The 22265-nt window shown below is 41.5% G+C and overlaps 1 protein-coding gene and 1 long non-coding RNA gene across 2 annotated transcripts in view; one reads left to right on the top strand and one right to left on the bottom strand.

The window, feature by feature from the left end:
- GDA (guanine deaminase) overlaps positions 1-20304 on the bottom strand; it is a 135618-nt gene extending 115314 nt beyond the window's left edge. Inside the window, exon 1 of the mRNA XM_005683751.3 lies at positions 19886-20304. Within this exon, the coding sequence (XP_005683808.1) occupies positions 19886-20008 (123 nt within the window). The 5' untranslated portion in view covers positions 20009-20304. The remainder of the gene's footprint in view (positions 1-19885) is intronic.
- The window catches only part of LOC102170604, a 254976-nt gene that overhangs the window by 174128 nt on the left and 58583 nt on the right, over positions 1-22265 (top strand). The window lies entirely within an intron of this gene.

The following is a 22265-nucleotide window of genomic DNA, read 5'->3' as shown; positions in this document are numbered from 1 at the left end:
CTGCAGTTCATGGGTCGCAAAGAGTCGAACACGACTGAGTGACTGAAATGAACTGAACTGAATATTTATCTATATATTTCTATGTAAACTTCCACATGAATGTTCATGGTAGCACTGTTAACAATAGGCAAAAGGTGGAAACAATTCAAAGGTCCATCAACTAATGAATCAATAAACATAATATACTGTATCTATACAATGGATTGTTAATCAGCCATAAAAAGGAATGGTGTTCTAACACATGCCACAATATGGGTGAACCTTGAAAACATTAAACTAAGTGAAAATAGCCATGCACAAGGTCACATATTATATGTGTCCATCTATATAAAATATCCAAAATAGGTAAGTTTATAGAAATAGAAAGCAAACTAGGGGTTGCTAGGCTTCCCTCGTGGCTCAGATGGTAAAGCGTCTGCCTACAGTGCGGGAGACCTGGATTCGATCCCTCGGTTGGAAAGATCCCCGGGAGAAGGAAATGGCAACCCACTCCAGGACTCTTGCCTGGAACATTCTATGGACAGAGGAGCCTGGTACGTTACAGTCTATGGGGTCACAAAAGTCAAACATGACTAAGTGACTTCACTTTCTTAGGTCAAAGAGTGGGAAGAATATGGAGTAACTGCTTCACAGTTAATGGGTTTCCGTTTAGAGTAATGAACATATTTCAGAACTAGACAGTGGTGATGGTTGTACAACATTGTGAATGAATGTAATAAATGACACTAAACTGTACCCCTCAAATGGTAAATTTTATGGAAAATTATAAAAAGTAAAACAAAAAACACAGTAAACTAATAATACAGAAAGTTATAAAGTGGACCATGAAAATTCTCCTTCACATCCCCAACTCTCCACTCCTACTTTACCAAAGTAAATGTTATTTTGGTTTTTAATTTTAATAGTGCCTTCCAGAAATGTGTTTTGTGTGCATATATACAAGGGTGTGGGTGAGTGGAGAGTGCTGTATGATTATATGATACACTTCTTCAGTCCATTTAAATTTTACTACTGGGAAATCTTGGGTTCTTAAAATCCCTATACATATCCGTATATGTAAGTCTAAAAGGACTCACTCTAAATTAGAATTACCTTATAATGGTTTAGCCTTCAAAGTTTTTTTTTTTAACCCACGTTATCAATAGCTGGTTGATAAATTGAGATCAATATAGTTGAGTTTTCAAGTAGAGGTTACTAAGAAAAGTTCATTCTGTCAAAATAATGTTTTAAAACCCAATAACAGCCTGAGAAGAGAAAAAGCATTGTGCCTATATAAGCAGGTCTCATGCTGGTGCCAACCTGAGCAGAACCACGATGAGAAAACATGAAGTGTACTTATTATGAAATGGTCTCAGGTAACATTGAATAATTAATTCATAAAAAACAAGTCAGCATGTCACAAGCAGAGGCACCAACTTCAACAGTCAAAAAATTTTGAAAGACAGATCTCAATGAGTATAATTAAATTTAATTTATCCTTTAAAGTCAATGAGTTAGTGTAATAAAGACAATGAAATAATGCTTTCATAAAGGAGAAGGGTGAGGCTTTTTAGAAGGTAGGAAACAATGTCCTAGGGGCTTTGGGGGAGATGATCAACAGCTATTGTTCAATCTTTTTTCTTTTTGCCACATCACATGACATGAGATCTTAGTTCCCCAACTAGGTCTCCAGCCCTCGGCAGTCAAGTGTCAAGTCCTAACTGCTAGGGAACTCCCTACTGTTCAATCTTTAAAAATGCATCAGAAGAGAAGAATCTGTTTTCACCTTTAATCTTAGAGATTAAACTTGTATTAACAATTTAAGTACAGCAGGCTCCTATAATTTTGCCATTTGCCTATCTGAAAACAAATAGCTACACAGTGGCTTTAGGACAGTGAAGTCATCCAGTGTACCGTATGGTGTGTTAGTAGCTCAGTTGTGTCTGACTCTCTGCAACCCTATAGACTGTAGCCTGCCAGACTTCTCTGTCCATGGAATTCTCCAGGTAAGAATACTAGAATGGGTTGCCATGTCCTCCTCCACAATGTACAGTAATTAGATGTTTATTTCAGAGTTAGGATTAACACTCTGAGTCTCAGCTTCCTTGTCAATAAAATAAGGAGAAGTTTTGTCACCCAGGGAAGCAAGTCAAGGGTCCTTAATTTGTATCTAAGCTGTCTCTGTAAAGCAAAAGTGTGCCTGTCTTAGTCAAGAAAGATCCCCTGGAGTAGGAAATGGCTACCCATTCCAGTATTCTTGCCTGGAGAATTCCATGGACAGAAGAGCCTGATGGACTATAGTCCATGGGGTCACAAGAGGTGGACACGACTGATCACACACACATGCAAAGAAGTCCACCACTGCTGGTAAACCCCCTATTTGTTGTTGTTATTTTAGTTGGTAAGTCATATCCAACTCTTTGCAACCCCATGGACTGCAGCCCACCAGGCTCCTCTGTCCATGGGATTTTCCAGGCAAGAATACTGGAGATAGGTTGCCATTTCCTTTTCCAGGGAATCTTCCCCACCCAGGGATCGAACCTGCATCTCCTGAATTGCAGGCAGATTCTTTACCACTGAATCACTTGGGAGGCCCCATAGCAAACTTGAGAAAACCAAAACTGACTCTATCTTCTAGCTTTTATGTAATTAGAACAGGATGGCTTAATGACAAGAAATTAATGACATTAATTAATTAATCAGCTAGCAATGGCATAAGCTAGCTGAATTTAAAAATTGGGACAAAGGTGTCTCTACAGCTTATTACCACCTCACAGTAATAAGATCTCTGCCTGCCTGTACCATACTAGTTAGAGCCACTTCTGACCAAACACTGAAGGGCCACATGAGGGCTAAAAAGAGGCATGAGCTGCTTTCTGAAAAATTGCCACCTATTTCCACCAGGTAGGATGATAAAAGGTCCCTGTAACCCATAACCTCTGGCCTTTTGCTCTAGAAAGCTCTTCTTGCCTGTAATGGGGAGAGGTGATTTTAGAGCATGAGTTCCTCCTTTTCCATTCTCTGGCCAGTGAATAAAGTTTCTATTTGCTGCTAAAAAAAGAGATTTCTCTTTATCGATGAGAATAAAAACCAGGTAAGGAAAGAACCTAACCAGGAATCAGTAACGGTTCCATCTCATAAAGTGGTCAAGAGAATTATGCTTTGTAAAACACTGAGCACAGAACCTAGAATACAATAAGTGTCTAATAAATGTCCAGTATTATTATAGTGGGGCTTCCCCCGTGGGTCAGACCATAAAGAATCCACCTGCAACGCAGGAGACCTGGGTTCTATCCCTGGGTCAGGAATATCCCCTGGAGAAGGGAAGGGCTACTCACTCCAATATTCTTGCCTGGAGAATTCCATGGACAGAGGAACCTGGCAGGTTACAGTCCATGGGGTCACAAAGAGTCAGACATGACTAAGCAACTAACACTTGCACTTTTTACTTTCTAACATGAGCATTAACACCATCAGTGTACCTCCTGTCTACGAGTTTATAATCCAGCATCATGAGCTAGAAGCCCAAAGCAATTTAAGATGATTTTTAAAATGTATTTCCTTTTTATTCATCTTGTTGTTTTTCAGTCACTAAGTCATGTCCAACTCCTTGTGACCTCATGAACTGCAGCAGGCCAAGCTTCCCTGTCCTTCACTGTCCCCTGGAGTCTGCTCAAACTCATGTCCATTGAGTCAGTGATGCCATCCAACCATCTAATCCTCTGTCACCCCTTTCTCCTTTTGCTTTCAATCTTTCCCAGCATCCGAGTCTTTTCCAATGAGTTGGCTCTTCATATTGGGTGGCCATAATATTTTAATGCACAACTGCTTCATATAAGAAATGTGCTACTTACCTTTTATGGATCAAATTTTTTAAATCATAATTTAAATATACCATGTAACTCATTTTAAAAGTATCACAAAAACCACCACAATATTATAAAGTAATTAGCCTCCAATTAAAATAAATAATTTTTTTTAAGTTAGTATTGTAAAGCTGAAAATTTACCTTGTATTTTGTTTCGTTAGTGCCTGGGATATACCAGAAAAGAATGATACATTGTTCTCCTCTCTAGAGGGGAACTTAAATATGAAAGCCAGTGTGACCACACCAATCTGCATGAGTTGTTCTAGAACAAACACAGCTCAGCGGTGTGGAGTTTCCACTCAGCTGACCTTAGGGAAAGCCTTTCCCAGCCCGGACAGAACAGTAATAACAGTTAGATGTCTGGGATCAGAAGTCAAATATAGCATCGTGTGGTCACAAAGGGAAGCCATGGCCACCGTGGATATAGAGACAAGGGGCTATCCTCATTTAAAAACGAGATGTCTGGAACATCGCTTTTCAAAACTGTAGTCAAGTTCCAAAAGAGCAGCAGCTTTGTCTTACTCACAGCTATAGACCCTGAATAAGAACAGCACCTGGGAAATTATAATAAACACCTAATCAATATCTGGGAGGGAATGAATGCTTAGATCATAAAAGTCTCCAAGAATCCTTGCAGAGTTACGGAAAGAAACAGGCTCCAAGTTACTGATATTGGACTTTCCAATGATTGTGTTGCTAGGGCTCATTTTAAGGTTCCCTTAAAATTTGAGAAATGAAGGGGAAAGTAATATTATTTGCACCCAAATGGGTAGGTATATTAATCATTGACAGCATTTAAATAAAGCCTAGACAGAGATGTTGAAAAGGTGAAATGATCCTCTTTGAGGTACAAGATTAGAGAATCTAGAGGGTGTTTTTGACATTCAGAAGTCACTGACTCTTTTGAGATCTGATGAAAAATGCATATATGGACATTGAAACAATTGTGGAAAAGGTGAGAGGTTAATAGATGAACTAGTTAAAGAAAAGTATTATGAAAAGAATCTGAGGTTCATTTTGAATCCATCTCTGTTGGCCTATAAAAAAAACATCCCATCAACTGTTTTGTAAAACACAAGTATCTCCTTCCTTAGATTAAGAAGCACCAGTTTTGCATTGTTTGGGGAACTTTTGGTGGTGGAAAGGCTGTGGATTGGGAGTACTTTCAGATTTTGATTTTATGGGTACTGAAAATTGAAGAATGTTTTACTGACAAGAACAGAGCAAACAAGGATGAAGGAAAAGATCAAGAAAGAGGTGGCACGGTTTCAACAGAGAAGAAATCAGGGGGAGAATAACAGGAGCACAGCAGGAGATCCTGGACTTGGTTAGTAAATGAGTCATGGTTTTGCTCTCCAAAGTTCAAAGCCCAGAAAAGAAGGAGGCTAGCTGAGAGTTAAGTACTCAAATGGCTGAAATGATAACCAGGGTATTTAAAATAAAATCCAGAGAAATAATAAATACTAGAGAGGAAACTGGAGACGGCGATGGCACCCCACTCCAGTACCCTTGCCTGGAAAATCCCATGGATGGAGGAGCCTGGTAGGCTGCAGTCCATGGGGTCACGAAGAGTTGGACATGACTGAGCGACTCCACTTTCACTTTTCACTTTCCTGCATTGGAGAAGGAAATGGCAACCCACTCCAGTGTTCTTGCCTGGAGAATCCCAGGGACTGGGGAGCCTGGCGGTCTGCTGTCTCTGGGGTCACACAGAGTTGGACACAACTGAAGCGACTTAGCAGCAGCAGCAGCAAGGAAACAGATCTAGATTCAAATCCCAGCTCCATTCATTTCTAGCTGTATCCCACTCAGTAAGTCACTAACAGTTTGTCTGTTTACCTTGCCAACATGGAGGACTTGATCTTAAGTGGTAAATCCTGAAATAAAATGTGAACTGTGGTTGGAATGTGTTGTTTGTGGCTTCATCACTGGCCATAGGATCCAGTTTTTAAGTATATTAAACACATAGCATATAATTCAGCTCAGTTCAGTTGCTCAGTCATGTCCGACTCTTTGTGACCCCATGAATCACAGCACACCAGGCCTCCCTGTCCATCACCAACTCCCAGAGTCCACCCAAACCTATGTTCATTGAGTCGGTGATGCCATCCAACCATCTCATCCTCTGTCGTCCCCTTCTGCTGCCATCTTCAATTTTTCCCAACATCAGGGTCTTTTCCAATGAGTCAGCTCTTCACATCAGGTGGCCAAAGTATTGGAGTTTCAGCTTCAACATCAGTCCTTCCAATGAACACCCAGGACTCTTCTCCTTTAGGATGGACTGGTTGGATTTCCTTGCAGCCCAAGGGACTCTCAAGAGTGTTCTCCAACACCACAGTTCTAAAGCATCAATTCGTCGGCACTCAGCTTTCTTTATAGTCCAACTCTCACATCCATACATGATCACTAAAACCCATAGCCTTAACTAGATGGACATTTTTTGGCAAAGTAATGTCTCTGCTTTTTAATATGTTGTCTAGGTTAGTCATAACTTTCCTTCCAAGGAGTAAGCGCCTTTTAACTTCATGGCTGCAGTCACCATCAGCAGTGATTTTGGAGCCCCTCAAAATAAAATCATCCAGTGTTTCCCCATCTATTTCCCATGAAGTGATGGGACTGGATGCCATGATCTTCGTTTTCTGAATGTTGAGCTTTCAGCCAACTTTTTCACTCTCCTCTTTCACTTTCATCAAGAGGCTCTTTAGTTCCTCTTCACTTTCTGCCATAAGGGTGGTATCATCTGCATATCTGAGGTTATTGATATTTCTCCTGGCAATCTTGATTTTAGTTTGTGCTTTCTCCAGCCCAGTATTTCTCATGATGTACTCTGCATATAAGTTGAATAAGCAGGGTGACAATATACAGCCTTGATGTACTCCTTTTCCTATTTGGAACCAGTCCATTGTTCCATGTCCAGTTCTAACTGTTGCTTCCTGACCTGCATATAGGTTTCTCAAGAGGCAGGTCAGGTGGTCTGGTATTCCCATCTCTTTCAGAAGTTTCCACAGTTTATTGTGATCCACACAGTCAAAGGCTTTGGCATAGTCAATAAAGCAGAAATAGATGTTTTTCTGGAACTCTCTTGCTTTTTCAATGATCCAGCGGATGTTAGCCATTTGATCTATGGTTCCTCTGCCTTTTCTAAATCCAGCTTGAACATCTGGAAGTTCATGGTTCACGTATTGCTGAAGCCTGGCTTGGAGGATTTTGAGCATTACTTTACTAGCGTGTGAGATGAGTGCAATTGTGTGGTAATTAGAGTATTTTTTGGTATTGCCTTTCTTTGGGATTGGAATGAAAACTAACCTTTTCCAGTCCTATGGCCACTGCTGAGTTTTCAAAATTTGCTGGCATATTGAGTGCAGCACTTTCACAGCATCATCTTTTAGGATTTAAAATAGCTCAACTGGAATTCCATCACCTCCGCTAGCTTTGTTCATCGTGATGCTTTCTAAGGCCCACTTGACTTCACATTCCAGGATGTCTGGCTCTAGGTGAGTGATCACACCATCGTGATTATCTGGATCATGAAGATCTTTTTTGTACAGTTCTTCTGTGTATTCTTGCCATCTCTTCTTAATATCTTCTGCTTCTGTTAGGTCCATACCATTTCTGTCCTTTATGGAGCCCATCTTTGCATGAAATGTTCCCTCGGTGTCTCTAATTTTCTTGAAGAGATCTCTAGTCTTTCCCATTCTATTGTTTTCCTCTATTTCTTTGCACTGATCTCTGAGGAAGGCTTTCTTATCTCTCTTTGCTGTTCTGTGGAACTCTGCATTCAAATGGGTATATCTTTCCTTTTCCCCTTTGCTTTTCACTTCCCCTTCTTTCCATAGCATATGATAGGTATTCAATATTATAGAATGAATGACTAAATGTGTAAAAATATTTGTAAGTACTAGAGTACAAAAAAAGTAATCTCCAATTCCTGTTTTGACAAAACAGAAAAACCTCTTAAAAGTAATATCATTCTCAAACCAGAATAAATTTAATCAACAGAATTAACTTCTGAATATTTATATTTTGTGTAACAAAAGTCACTAGAGACAAGATTAAATTATATGCAATATTGTACTTTCTAAAGTACACACAAATATAGTTTAGAAATATTCTCAATAAAGATTGAGACAATTTGTACAACAGTTTTTTTTTATGCTTCAGAGAATCCATTGCTTTATTAAACATCTATGAAGCACCTAAATTATTTGCAAATTTCTGTGCTTGATAAGTAGTAGGTTTCTTCTACTCTCTTTCACCATGTGACTAGACTTAAAATCAATTTGAGTGAAAATATACACAAATAAGGTACATGGTCAGCAAGTGTAGACACATACTGTGTAAGAAGAAAAGACAATAAAAGAGACGATTAATAATTAGTGATGCTGAGCCTCTTTTCATGTGTTTGTTAGCCACCTGTATGTCTTCTTTGGACAAATGGCTATTTAAGATGCACAAACATCACTGATTATTAACAGAAACACAAATCAAAACTCCAGTGAGGTATCACTCACACCAGTCAGAATGGCCATCAGCAAAAAATCCACTAACAATAAATGCTGGAGAAGGTGTGGAGAAAAGGGAACCCTCTTATACTACTGGTCGGAATGTAAATTTATATAGCCACTATGGAGAACAGTATGGCAGTTCCTTAGAAAACTAAAAAAGAACTATCATGACCCAGCAATCCCACTCAGGGGCATATACCCAGAGAAAACCATAACTTGAAAAGATACATGCACATCAGCATTCACTGCAGCACTATTTACAATAGCCAGGACACGGAACAACCTGAACGTCCATCGTCAGAGGAGCAGATAAAGATGTGGTACATATACACAATGGAATACTACTCAGACATTATAAGGAATGAAACTTGTCATTTAGAGATGTGATTGGACCTAGAGACTGTCAAAAAGAGTGAACTAAGTCAGGAAGAGAAGAGCAAATATTGTATATTAATACATATATGTGGTACCTAGAAAAATGGTATAGATGACCTTATTTGAAAAGCAGAAATAGAGACACAGACATAGAAAGCAAACATATGGATAACTAGGGGGGAGAGGGGTGGGATTAACTGGGAGACTGAGATGATACATATACACTATTAATACTCTTTGCAAAATAGATAACTAATGAGAACGTACTGTATGGCCTAGAGAACTCTACTCAAAGCTCTGTGGTGACCTAAATGGGAAGGAAATTCAAAAAAGAGGGGATGTATGTAAATATATAGCTGATTTACTTTGCTGTATAGAAGAAAACAACACAACATTTTAAAGCAAATATACCTCAATAAAAAATTAACTTTTTAAAAAGAGATGGTTATAAAACAGAGAGAATACTTTGAGGGTAGGGAGGTAGTGAAAAGATTTTGGAGATGGTACTTGAGGTGAGCCTTAGACAATGAGCTTGCACCCAAGTGAAATGGAAGATAAGCAGGCTCAAAACTGGCATACCTTCTAGGAATAGCATTTCTCACTAATACAAATGAATTTAAAATTATTGAACAGTCTCTTATTAGCCTCCTCAACATCCACAAAACTGGATTATCAGTAAAGGCACGTGGTTCTGCATTTTACTGGCCACAGAAAACCACCTTCACTCCAGGCTTATGCCAATAACTATTAATACTAGGTTCCTCCCTCTTGGTGTTCATCATAACTCCATCAAAAGGACCACTTTTAAGAGGAGTGCCTGGGAGACATGCGGTCCTGCCCATCCCTCTGACAGCCTGAAGCCTATCTCTAGGACAATTTCAGATCAGCCAAGACCTAGGTACCTGGAACACCTCCCACAGCCCCTTCCTCACAGCTTCAGCCCTTCAGAACGGTTTTATGAACCCTCTTCTTCCTGCCACATCTGCAGCTCAAGAGAGGCAATTCTACAAAATGCTACCTTGCACAGGAAAGTTGTTAAGACTTTAATTATAAGACTCATTGTCCACCTAGGAGAAATTCCCATCTGAACCAGCATCAAGAATAGGTGTGTTTCTCACAAACATGTGGTGGCTAAACAATAAGCTAGTAAACAACCATTGGATCACTGAAGAAATCAAAGAAGAAGGAAAAAGAAAAAAAGAAAACACCTAGTAACAAATGAAGATGAAAGCATCAAGGTCCAAAACTTATTGGATGCAGCAAAAGCAGTTCTAAGAATGAAGTTCATAGCAATACAATCTTGGCTCATGAAACAAGAAAAGTCTCAAATAAACAACCTAACCTTACCCCTAAAACAACTAGAGAAAGAACAACAAACAAAAGCTAAAGTTAGTAGAGCGAAGGAAATCATAAAGATCAGAGCAGAAATAAATGAAATAGAGACAAAACAATTGCAAAGACCAATGAAACTAAAAGCTGGTTCTTTGAAAAGATAAACAAGATTGATAAACTTTAGGCAGATTTAGCAAGAAAAAGAAAAGGAGAAGAATCAAATCAGCAGTGAGAAATTAGAAATGAAACAAAAGAAATTTACAACTGACTCCATAGACATACCAAGAATCACAAGAGGCTACTATGAACAACTGTATGCCAATAAAATGGACAACCCAGAAGAAACAGACAAATTCTTAGAAAGGTACAGTCACCCAAGACTGAACCAGGAAGAAACAGAAAATATAAACAGACAAATCACAAGCACTAAAACTGAAACTGTGATTAAGAATTGGTGTGTTTCTATGTGGCAACCTGGATGGGGGAGGAGTTTGGGAAAGAATGGAAACATGTACACGTATGGCTGAGTCCCTTCTCTGTTCACCTGAAACTATCATAACATTGTTAATCAGCTATATCCCAATACAAAATTAAAAGTTTTTTTTTTTTTTTTAAGAATAGTTGTGTTTCCCTTGTGCAACTGCTTTCAGCAATTGCGAATTAGGTAACATATTCTTTCAATACCTGGCACCTAAGAAAGTTAGAAACCAGTAAGAATGTAAGTCATTTCACAATGCACCTTAATTTATAGTTTTGTTTTATGTCAACAACTAACTTTTTCTTTTCTCTTACATATATAAAAGCATCACCACTTGCCTATGCCCTCTGGAACTGCCTTAATTCCTTTCTACAGAAAGGGGATTGTAAACACATGACCAATTAGATTTTTCTTCCTGCAAGTGAGGGAAGTCCACCCTTTATCCATACTAAATAGTCAGATCAACAATAAGAACAGTGACAGACTTTATTTTCTTGGGCTCCAAAATCACTGTGGACAGTTACTACAGCCACGAAATTAAAAGACACTTGCTCTTTGGAAGGAAAGCTATGACAAACTTAGACAGCATATTAAAAAGGGGAGATATTACTTTGCCAACAAAGGTCTGTATAGTCAAAGCTATGGTTTTTCCAGTAGTCATATACAGATATGAGAGCTGGACAATAAAAAAGGCTAAGTGCCAAAGAACTGATGCCTTTGGACTGTGGTGCTGGAAAAGACTCCTGAGAGTCCCTTGGACAGCAAGGAGATTAAACCAGTCAATCCTTAAGGAAATCAACCCTGAATATTCACTGGAAGGACTGGTGCTGAAGCTGAAGCTCCAACACTTTGGCCACCTGTTGCAAAGAACTGACTCACTGGAAAAGACCCTGATGCTGGGAAAGACTGAAGACAAGAGAAGAGGACAACAGAGGATGAGATGGTTGGATAGCATCACTGACTCAATGGGCATGAATTTGAGCAAGCTCTGGGAAATGGTGAAAGACAGGGAAGACTGGTGTGCTGCAGTCCATGGGGTTGCAGAGTCAGACACGACTGAGCAACTGAACAAAGTCAGATCAATGCCCATTAAGTGAATGGGCATACCATAGGCCTGCAGGACATCCTGCCTACCACCTCTGTACCCATCAGAACCTCACAAGCAGTCAGCCATGTGTAAGATACACCAATACCTATGCTGCCTCACAGCAATGAATCAGCCAGACTGCCAAGACATTTCAGGAATTAACAGACAACTTTATACAAGTGGAAAAACAGCAAATTCCAGTCACATTCAGCAGCACTGCTTTAAGGCCTCGAAGAGTAAATCAAGTTGTGCTTTATTTAAAAATCTCTCTGGAATCAGAAATGTCTTTTTCTAAATTACCACACACAATCATCCACTGCATCACGTCACTACATATCCCCTTCAAAACACTTTTCTGATCGCCTGCATTGTGTTAAAAACAGTAAGACAATGTTGAGGAGCCTTAAAGGCAATGGAGTGCCAGCCCTCTTCATGACAGGAGGCAGCCAGAACCCCTGGAAAGTACGTTAGAAATCAGACAGGCTTGGGTGTGAATCTTGGCCTTGCCACTCACTTGCCATGACTGAAGTCAAACCAGGTGACCCTCTGAACCCCCGTTTCCTTATTTGTAGGGTAGAGATGACAAAGATGATGATGATGTCTCATCTTGGGACTGTTGTATAAAGAGTCTGACAGAGTGTCTGACACAAATTATGACTTAATAAATGTTACCTTCTCTCCAGTTCACCTCCCATTTGTCAAAGAATTTTAAATCAATTCAATGAGTGAGAATATTCTATAGAGCTAAGTATAATTAAAGGCAAAAGTGAAATAATCACTTTGTGAGAAAAAAATAATAACCGTGTCCAATATTTGTTGAGCAATTACATTACACATACTATCTCATCTGCCTCACCTCTCCTTCAGTGTGCTATTGTTGTCCATATCTTATAAATGAGGGTACCAAGGCTCTAATATGGTGGGAAATTTTTCCAAATAAGTAGCAGAGCTGAGATTTGAATCCACATAGTCTAACTCCAGAAGCCATGCACTTAACTACCAGGAAAACACTGGTTTGAATATACATGCAAAATTTTATGGAAAAACGAAAAGTAATTTATTTCAACTGGGGGATGGTGGTCAAAGAAGCCTTTGGGAAGAAGGAGATATTAGAACTGGGCCTTGGAGAAAGAGCAAGATTTCACTTTGATAGAGGTAGAGTGGAAAAGGGATTTATATAAAGGAGGACTATTCCAGGCTGAGGGATTCGCACCAAAAACGTGGAGGTGTGAAACGATAGGATGTGCTGGGACACAGTGAGAAATTGTCAGAGATAGATATCCCTGACAGAGAAGGCAATGGCACCCCACTCCAGTACTCTTGCCTGGAATTCCCAGGGACGGAGGAGCCTGGTAGGCTGCAGTCCATGGGGTCGCGAAGAGTCAGACACGACTGAGAGACTTCACTTTCACTTTTCACTTGCATGCATTGGAGAAGGAAATGGCAACCCAGTCCAGTGTTCTTGCCTGGAGAATCCCAAGGACGGGGGAGCCTGGTGGGCTGCCATCTATGGGGTCACAGAGAGTCGGACAACTGAAGCGACTTAGCAGCAGCAGCAGCAGATATCCCTGAGCTCATAGTAACCCTACTGCTAATTGTAAGCAAGAAGGATGGAGCAGGAGGAAGTATTAGGACAGCAGCTTGGGGCCAAATGTCATGCCTGAAATGTCTTCCAGGGGCATTTGGATCTTAGAGGCACCAGAGAGTCACAGGTGGTTGCTGTGATACAGCAAAGAGAAGATACATGACACAACCCATCCTTCAAAAAAGAAACTGTCAATAATGAGGAGGAGGTATTAGAATGGGGGGAGAGAAAACTATTAGGAGGTTCCTATAATACTTCAGGAAAGACTGGAAGGCTGGACAGGGCCAATGACAATGGAAAGGGGTGTGCACAAAGATATCCCAGGGGCCAGTTAGGGGTCTGAGTACTGATACGGGTGCCTGGGGAGACACTGACATTTTTGGCCAATAAGGAGAAGATAGAAATGAAAAAAAGGACAAAGCAGCTAGCAGTTCTTTGAAAAATAATGTGTCTTTGACAAAGCAGTGTAATTGTTAGAGGTGCTTTGAGCTGCAACTGACAGAGAAGTAGACAATGAAGACACTTTGTTATTTCATGGAAGAAGTCAAGGGACTTCTTGGAAAGCCCCAGGGACAGCTAACTGTTCAATGATGTTATTCACGTCTATGTATTCAAAGAGGGACTAGGTTGGTGCCTCTGGAAACCTCTTAATTTTTTCCTCATTGACCCAAGCAGTGGCAGCAGCAGCCCCATTCTTTACATGAAAACATCTAATAAAGGAAGGACTTCTCTTTCCACATCTGTGTCTATTTTTAGGGAGAAAAATATTTCCCAGAATCCTTTGAGATGACTTCCTGCCTGCTGGAATGCCATCGCTGACCACCCTTAGCTACCAGGATGTTAGAGAAATAAGTATCCAACAAGCAGAATTATGATTACTGTGGATGGCTTACACCATGATATATCTATGAGCCAAGTATATTACAGGTTACCAAATTCAGAAAGTGTTAATAAGAAAGGAGGGGTTATGTCTACTGAGTGGGTAACCAACAGTGTCTGCCATAAGCATTTTGAACAAAGCAATCTACCTTCCAGAAAATGGGAATTTACAAGAAGAAAATGTGATATTTGGCCATGGACACATGTTTCTAATGAAAGTGAAGCTCTGATCTGGCAGCCTCAGAAGGAATACCTTATCCTAAATTCCCTCTTCAAGATCATGAGATATTCTGAAGTCTTTAGCTTTTTGGAAGATGGATCTTCACCAGCCTAAGCAAAAGGAAAAGATGATACACAACTACTAGGATTTGTGATTCAGACTATAAGAACTTCTAACAAAGCCAGATGTTGCAGTCTCAGATGAAATACAACTCGTGCTCCTCTGAGTAGTTTTGGAAATTAAAGAACATTGACTCATTCCCTGAACCATGGCTATTTAACTCTTTCCTGCATGTTCAAATCCTACGTGTTCTTTAATGTCCAGTTCAATTCTGGCTTCCTTCATCAAGTTTTTCCTATCACCAACCAATTTGTAGCTCACCATACAATTTAATACATTCACAGACATCTTCCTAATTCTGTTATCAAATTCAGTTGATTTGACCTGAAATAGTTACCAATTCTGTCCACCTCTTTTCATCTCCATTGCTGATAACTGTTTATGTTTACTGGGCATGTGCTTCATTGCAAGGCATTATTCTACACACTTTACAATTATTAATTCATTTAATCTTTTTAACAACTTTATGAGATAAATTATAGTAATCATTTTATACATGTGGAGACTTGGAAATAGCATTGTTAAGTAACTTGTTCAAATTCACATAGGTAATAAGTGATACAGATATTACCGAGAAATCGTTTCTTAATTGATACATTATACTTCCTCTCTTATAAATCACATCCCATTTCACCTAAACTACTGCAACAGGATCCTGTCAATTTCCTTGCCTGGACTTAACTCCTCTCCATGCAGTCTTTATCCTAAAGCTAGAATGATCTTTAAAAAATGCAAACCTTGGTCATGGTAAATTCCTCCCCAAACTTTCTACGCTGTCCAAGATTTTGCCCTGTCTATCTCTCCAGTCTTACCTTGGGTTATCCTTCTCCAAGAACTTTTGATTCTAACCACCTTTATGCTTTCATTGCTTCCTACCCCACAGCCTTTTCACAGGCTATCCCTCTACCTAAAAGGCTCTTCCTTATCTCCGATTTTGCCTTCCCTACCTATTCAAATCTACTTATCCTTCAGAACATCACTGAAATGTCACTCCACACACAGGAGAGCCTTCTTCCCACCTTCAGTTCAGTTCAGTTGCTCAGTCGTGTCTGACTCTATGTGACCCTATGAACCGCAGCACACCAGGCCTCCCTGTCCATTACCAACTTTCAGAGTCCACCCAAACCCATGTCCATTGAGTTGGTGATGCCATCCAACCATCTCACCCTTTGTCGTCCCCTTCTCCTCCTGCCCTCAGTCTTTCCCAGCATCAGGGTCTTTTCAAATGAGTCAGCTCTTCACATCAGGTGGCCAAAGTATTGGAGTTTCAGCTTCAACATCAGTCCTTCCAATGAACACCCAGGACTGATTTCCTTTAGGATGGACTGGTTGGATCTCCCTGTAGTCCAAGGGACTCTCAGGAGTCTTCTCCAGCACCACACTTCAAAAGCATCATTTCTTCTGTGCTCAGCTTTCTTCACACTCCAACTCTCACATCCATACATGACCACTGGAAAAACCATAGCCTTGAGTAGATGGACCTTTGTGGACAAAGTAATGTCTCTGCTTTTTAATATGCTGTCTAAGTTGGTCATAACTTTCCTTCCAAGGAGTAAGTGTCTTTTAATTTCATGGCTGTAATCACAATCTGCAGTGATTTTGGAGCCCCCAAAATAAAGTCATCCACTGTTTCCCCATCTATTTCCCATGAAGTGATGGGACCAGATGCCATGATCTTAGATTACCCCACCTTCAGATTAGCTCAAGTTCTGACAGGTCATAGCAGATTCTGTTAATTACTAACTGATCAGCCATACAAGGACAAGGCAGAGTTTGCATATTTCAATCATCAGTGTATTTCTAGCAGTGAGCCCATTCTTTCCCTCAGGAAGCAGTCCACTTTTACAATAAGTACAAGTCTAAGCTTCCTTGCCAACAGTGCATGTTCTTTGAGGTCAGTGACTGTGCCTCAGAGAGGTGGGCTACTCTAGTAAAGAGAATATGGGCTTTGGTTATGTTAATTCAAAACCCATGTCTGGATACATGACTTCTCAAGTCTCAACTTTCCCAATTTTAAGAGGAAATAATTACATTGAAGAATAAAAGAGATACTGAAAGTAATGTACTAGGAAACCTGGCAGCAAATGCTCTTTAGATTGTTCTTCCCAGAGGGTCAGTGGCATGAGCAGTGAGGCTGCACACCAGAGGCCCAGTGGCCTCCCCCACCTCCCACACAATTCACCTTGAGCCAAGCTTCCTTCTCCACCTGTTCACCTACATGAATACCATCATGTGGAAATATGCAAAAATGCTACAGTGAGCAAGAGGTTAAGGATTTGCTAGGCACAGAGGGAACAGGGCAAAATGAACATGGTATGTGCTGAGTATCCACTAAATGACAAGCATTTTCATACATTATCTCATTTAATATTTAGCAAAAGTAAATCTCATTCTACAAATGCAGAAACTGGGGCTCAGAGAGGTTAAATGTCTCACCCATGGGCTTTGAGCAGGTAGGTGGTAGAGACCCGACTTGAACTCAGGTCTGCATAGGATTTGCTCCTGCTACCCCAAGGTAATACCTCCAAAACAATTCTCTTCCTTGCTCTTGCTTTCAGGTAAATGTGCTTTAAAGACCCAAGACATCTTTTACCTGTCTTTAAAGTCAACCTGACCCAGTGGGAAGAATTAAACAATTCAGTAATATGTGAGCACACAGTGTCTCACAATTACCTATCTGCAAATGAATTACACATGCTGGAGCTTCTCTTTCAAAAAGCTACATGCTACTTAAGTAGGAAAACTAACTCAATTCAAAATGCCCAATACTAAATTGTTGACTAGAGAATTTTTTTAATTAACCTAATTTTGAATGAGTTTTAATTGATGAATTAAAAGTAGCTAGTCATTATCATTCTCTGGGCCTAAATGAAGTTAATAAAATGAAAGATTAGGTGGAGAAGGGAGAAGGAAGACAGGGGAAATCGTGTCCCTTCTCTCTGAGATGCTACACAGCCCAGGGCTTGAAATGAAGAACTGAGCACCCAAGACCCCCCACAACTAGTTCCATCACGCAACCTATATACTGAGGTTACCCAACATGCAACCCATCCACTGCTGCTGCTGCTGCTGCTAAGTCGCTTCAGTCGTGTCCGACTCTGTGCGACCCCATAGACGGCAGCCCACCAGGCTCCCCTGTCCCTGGGATTCTCCAGGCAAGAACACTGGAGTGGGTTGCCATTTCCTTCTCCAATGCAGGAAAGTGAAAAGTGAAAGTGAAGTCGCTCAGTCGAGTCTGACTCTTAGCGACCCCATGGACTGCAGCCTACCAGGCTCTTCTGTCCATGGGATTTTCCAGGCAAGAGTACTGGAGTGGGTTGCCATTTCCTTCTCCAAACCCATCCACTGCTGCTGCTAAGTCGCTTCAATCGTGTCCGACTCTGTGCGACCCCATAGATGGCAGTCCACCAGGCTCCCCTATCCCTGGGATTCTCCAGGCAAGAATACTGGAGTGGGTTGCCATTTCCTTACCCGTGCCCAAATCTCCTGGGACTTTTGTGAATGCCACTTCTGAGGACTTACTCCAGATCTACAGATTCAGATTCTCTGGAAGATGATGCCCAGGAAATGGCATTTTAACAAACACCCTAGATGTTTCTGATTCATCCCAAGATTTGGAAACAGCTTTGGGTGATCAGTAAAAATGCAAAGATCAAGATGATTCTGCCTATTTATTTACTTTGTGGGGATATAATTTTCTGTAAGAAACTTGAAAACTTTTTAATGAATGATATATTTATCCCAGCAACTCTAAAGACCAGGCAGTCCCACTTTCAAAATGAGGGAAATCAAGTCTTAAAATATATGTGACATGTCCACCCTTTACAATCAGGAATCAACTACTCGTACCTAGAGAAGAGGGATAAACAGTTACCAATTCACCAATTAGTGCATTTTATACTGTAAATCTAATCCACTTGACTAACTTACCTTTGTATGCAGTTCCTAGTTAATTCTATCTTGTGGGGGAATGGCATTTTTCTAAATTTATAACTTCAGTATGCTCCTTAGTTACAAATAGACTCCCTGACTCAGCTACTAATTGCATGTTCAGGACACTCTTATTCTTCTGTACAACACCCAGGAAAGGTAAATTTTTTAGATAAATTATTTCCTTTTCTTCCTCCTTACCACTGATTAAAGGCAATCTACTAGCCAATTCTCTCACCTGCTATCCTACCAGTTCAAATTTTGGAAATGGAAATGTAGATCATAAAAGAAACCTAACTGTTGAACAGATTCTTTGTGATTAAGCAAATACCTCTAATCTTTCCTTAGTTTAGCAGTCTCTCTTCCTTTGCTTCTGGGGACTTGCCGCAAGCCTAAGCGGTCCCTGAAACTTGAGGGTCAAGTACCCAAGGCAACAATTCATTAGCCACGGGCTTTACTGGAGTCTTCCCAATTGGAGGAGCTCTGAGAGTCTCATCACCTTGGAAACACAACAGCAGGCTCCCTGAATATACAGACAGTATAGATTTTTAAGCACCATAAGAAAAATAGGGTTTAGTTATCCCCAAATGTAAAAGTCATGATTCAAAACTGTCACTGACTGGGAAGCATCTTTAGTCAGGAATAGCATCTTCAAGCTGACAAGTCACAAATATGTGTACTTTTGCTAACCAAACCGGTAGTTGGGGAAAAGCTCAAAAATATCCCATCTCTATCTTTAATTTTTCTCCTAAAAACGGAATGCTTCCTCTGAAACTGGCAAGGCCACTGCCAATACAATTACCACTGGTGTGTATGGAACACTCAAGTTACCTACGTCTTTGTAGAAATCTTGATTTTTGGAAACAGAAGTGCGAAAGATACACTCATAGAAGACATTTTGAACCTTTTAAAATGGAACTGCTTGTTTTGATGCAAATGGCTGGGGGTGGGGAGTGGGGGTGGGGGGGCGGTGAGGCGGTAAATTTCTCTCGGACTATCCTTTCTAGTATTACAAGTTGTCTAGTCTGGATCATTAGTATCAATATGTTGTTTTCTGAATGATCAGATGAATGAAATCAGTTCTTAACTTATTCGAATTCACTGAAAGGACTCAACAACACTGATCAAATGACCCTTCTATTATTTCGTTCACAATAAATTCAATCAAATTTACGGAGCGCCTAAGCGATGCTAGGCACTCTGCCAGGAGCCTGAGATACAAAAATGAATGAAGCAAGGTGCTAGTTTATCAATGATTTCAAGATTTGAGAGAACACAGCCTCGCTCCCTCTTCCACCGAAGCCTGCAAGGCTGTGGAACCAATCGTACTCTACATCTCCCAGCACCTGGGAACACTTTACTTTCATTCCATCCCACGAACCCAGCACCAGGGCTCCCCCGGAAAGAGCCAAACCCTTAAGTTCAACTCCGCACCGAGCTAACTCCGGGGTCCGTGGCTCCCCGGGCGAGATTCCTCGCACCTGTCCGCCCGCCCGTCGGGGTGCGCCAGACCCCGCACCCGCTTACTTTGCCACTGTCGCTCACACCAAGGAGGTGCTCCCGCAGCACCTCCATGGGGCAGGTCCAGGTGGAGTGGACGAACGTCCCTCGGAAGATGTGCGCCAGGGGCGGCCTCCGGGCGGCACACATGTTAGCGGTGGAGCGCAGCGCGGAGTCCGCGGGCGGAGGAGGGCGCGCCGGCCGAGCGCGCGGCGAGGACTCCCTGTGGCTGCGGGCAGCTGCCGAGCCGGCACCCGCTCAGGCCTTGGCCTGCCCCCGCTTCCCCGCGCGATCGCCTGCCCCCTGCAGGCCGCGCCCAGGGGCTGGGTTCCTGCCTCCTCGATGCCAATAGGATTTGTCTCCCGTGAGTTAGTTCCAGTCTTTCTCTCCTCCCCTGCTTTAGTTTTTGATACAGTTAACTCTTTGAGTTTCCAAAATCACCGCTCATATAGCGATTCTTTTAACCCTTGGTGGTTGTCGTCCATGCAGGAGGCCGGAGGTGAAGGGAGGAGCTGGAGGATTCAGGATTCCAGCCCTGTAACTTTAATTGGTCACTGCATCTGCTTTCTCCTCCGCCTTTAATTGGCACACCCAGAGTCACATTTACCTGCTTTCTTTGCCCTTTAAACTCTTAGCTATCTATGGCCCAACTCTGGACCTTTTCAACCACAAGGTCTTACCTGACACAAGTTCAGTGCCAGAGTGACACGTCTGTTATGGCTGCCTACCTGGAGAAGAGAATGGCTACCCACTCCAGTATTCTTAGGCTTCCCTGGTGCCTCAGATGGTAAAGAATCTGCCTACAGTGCTGGAGACTTGGATTCAATCCTGGGTTGCAAAGATCCCTTGGAGAAGGAAATGGCTACCCCCTTCAGTATTCTTGCCTGAAGAATTCCATGGACAGAGGAACCTGGTGGGCTACAGTCCATGGGGTCACAACGAGTCAGACCCAACTTTCACTTTTCTTTCACCTTACCAACCAGTTTCATTTTCATTTCTGTGGGCTGCAGAATTTGTCTTAACCTGATTTTCTGGAAGCATGTCCTACAGAACTGCTGGGGTCCCACCACTGGAAGTTAATCTTGACCCCAAAGTTCTTTACTGTACCTGAGGCTAACGTTTTGGCCCTTGTGTCCACCCACAAACAACTCCAATTTTTTTCATACCTAAAATAAATGAATCTCTGATTTACTTCCAGTTGTACAGGGGGAGGAAATTAAGTACTCAAGCCAAGTTACTAGAAATGGCAGCGTGGCATGGCTTGGTGGAAACAGTGCTGGATTAGAAATCAAGAGTTTATGGTCCATGCACGTGGGCCTCAGCATCCTTATCATCCTTGTTTGTGAAAACGGAACTTGAACTGGGTGGTTGCTAAGACTGAGACTGAGATTAGGTCAGCAGTCCTCCCCTACAGCATGCGCACAAAGTCCTCTCCTAAGTTCCTCCAGGAAGAACAACTTGTTTCGACTCAGGACATTTGCTCATGTGGATCTTTGCCCCTAATGCCTCCTGCGGATACTGACTGGCTCCTCGTAGTCACTAAGTCATGTATGACTCTTTTGCCACCCCATGGACTGTAACCCACCAGCCTCCTCTGTCCAGGGGATTTCCCAGGCAAGAACACTGGAGTGGGTTGTCATTTCTTTCTCCAGGGATCTTCCTGATCAAGGGATCAAACCCAAGTCTCCTGGATTGGCAGGCAAATTCTTTACCACTGAGCCACCAGGGAAGCCCCTTCTCATCACTGCTTTGCCTCAAATGTCAGCTCTCTCGAGTAATCTACCTCCAACACCAAGCTAATAGCACAAACCTATCCCTCACCGTTTCTATTGCATTAAACCATCTTGTTTCTGCTTTTGCATTTATCATAGCTAATTTCATTTATTTTATGCTTTTTAAATTTATATCTGCTTCCCTTCCACCAGTACAAACACAGACACACAGAGTAATAAAAGTACCACAAAACCAGGAGTCTTATGCCTAGAACAGTCCCTGGTATTTCTTACATATTAAATGAATGAATGTTTTTTGGGGGGAGCAGAGAAGTAACTTGAGATAAATATCTATTTTGGCTCCTTCATAAAGTATCAGGGTTTCACATTGCCATGTATGAGCAGGCTTTCTCTGAATCTCTGCTTTTATGACCAAGGGGTAGCTTATATAAATGATTCATCCCCTTCTCAATTCCTTCACCTCCTCCTTACCAAGGTGGAGGAGGACCAATTCATGAGGACTTTCTTCACTTTAGCACTGAAATTCTCACAGTGCAGGAAACTGCCAGTCCCAGGCACACCAAGCTGAGTGATCATCCTGCCAAGAACTCAGATTAAGAAGCCCTGAGATTAGGAAACTGAGAGCTTTGCCCTTGCCTCTGAGAGGTGTTGGGTTTCCCTGGTGGTTCAGAGGT

Source organism: Capra hircus, chromosome 8, assembly GCF_001704415.2.
Source record: "Capra hircus breed San Clemente chromosome 8, ASM170441v1, whole genome shotgun sequence".
NCBI classification, from domain to species: domain Eukaryota; kingdom Metazoa; phylum Chordata; class Mammalia; order Artiodactyla; family Bovidae; genus Capra; species Capra hircus.
Note: the sequence above shows the minus strand (reverse complement) of the source record. Positions and strands in the feature narration are given on the sequence as shown.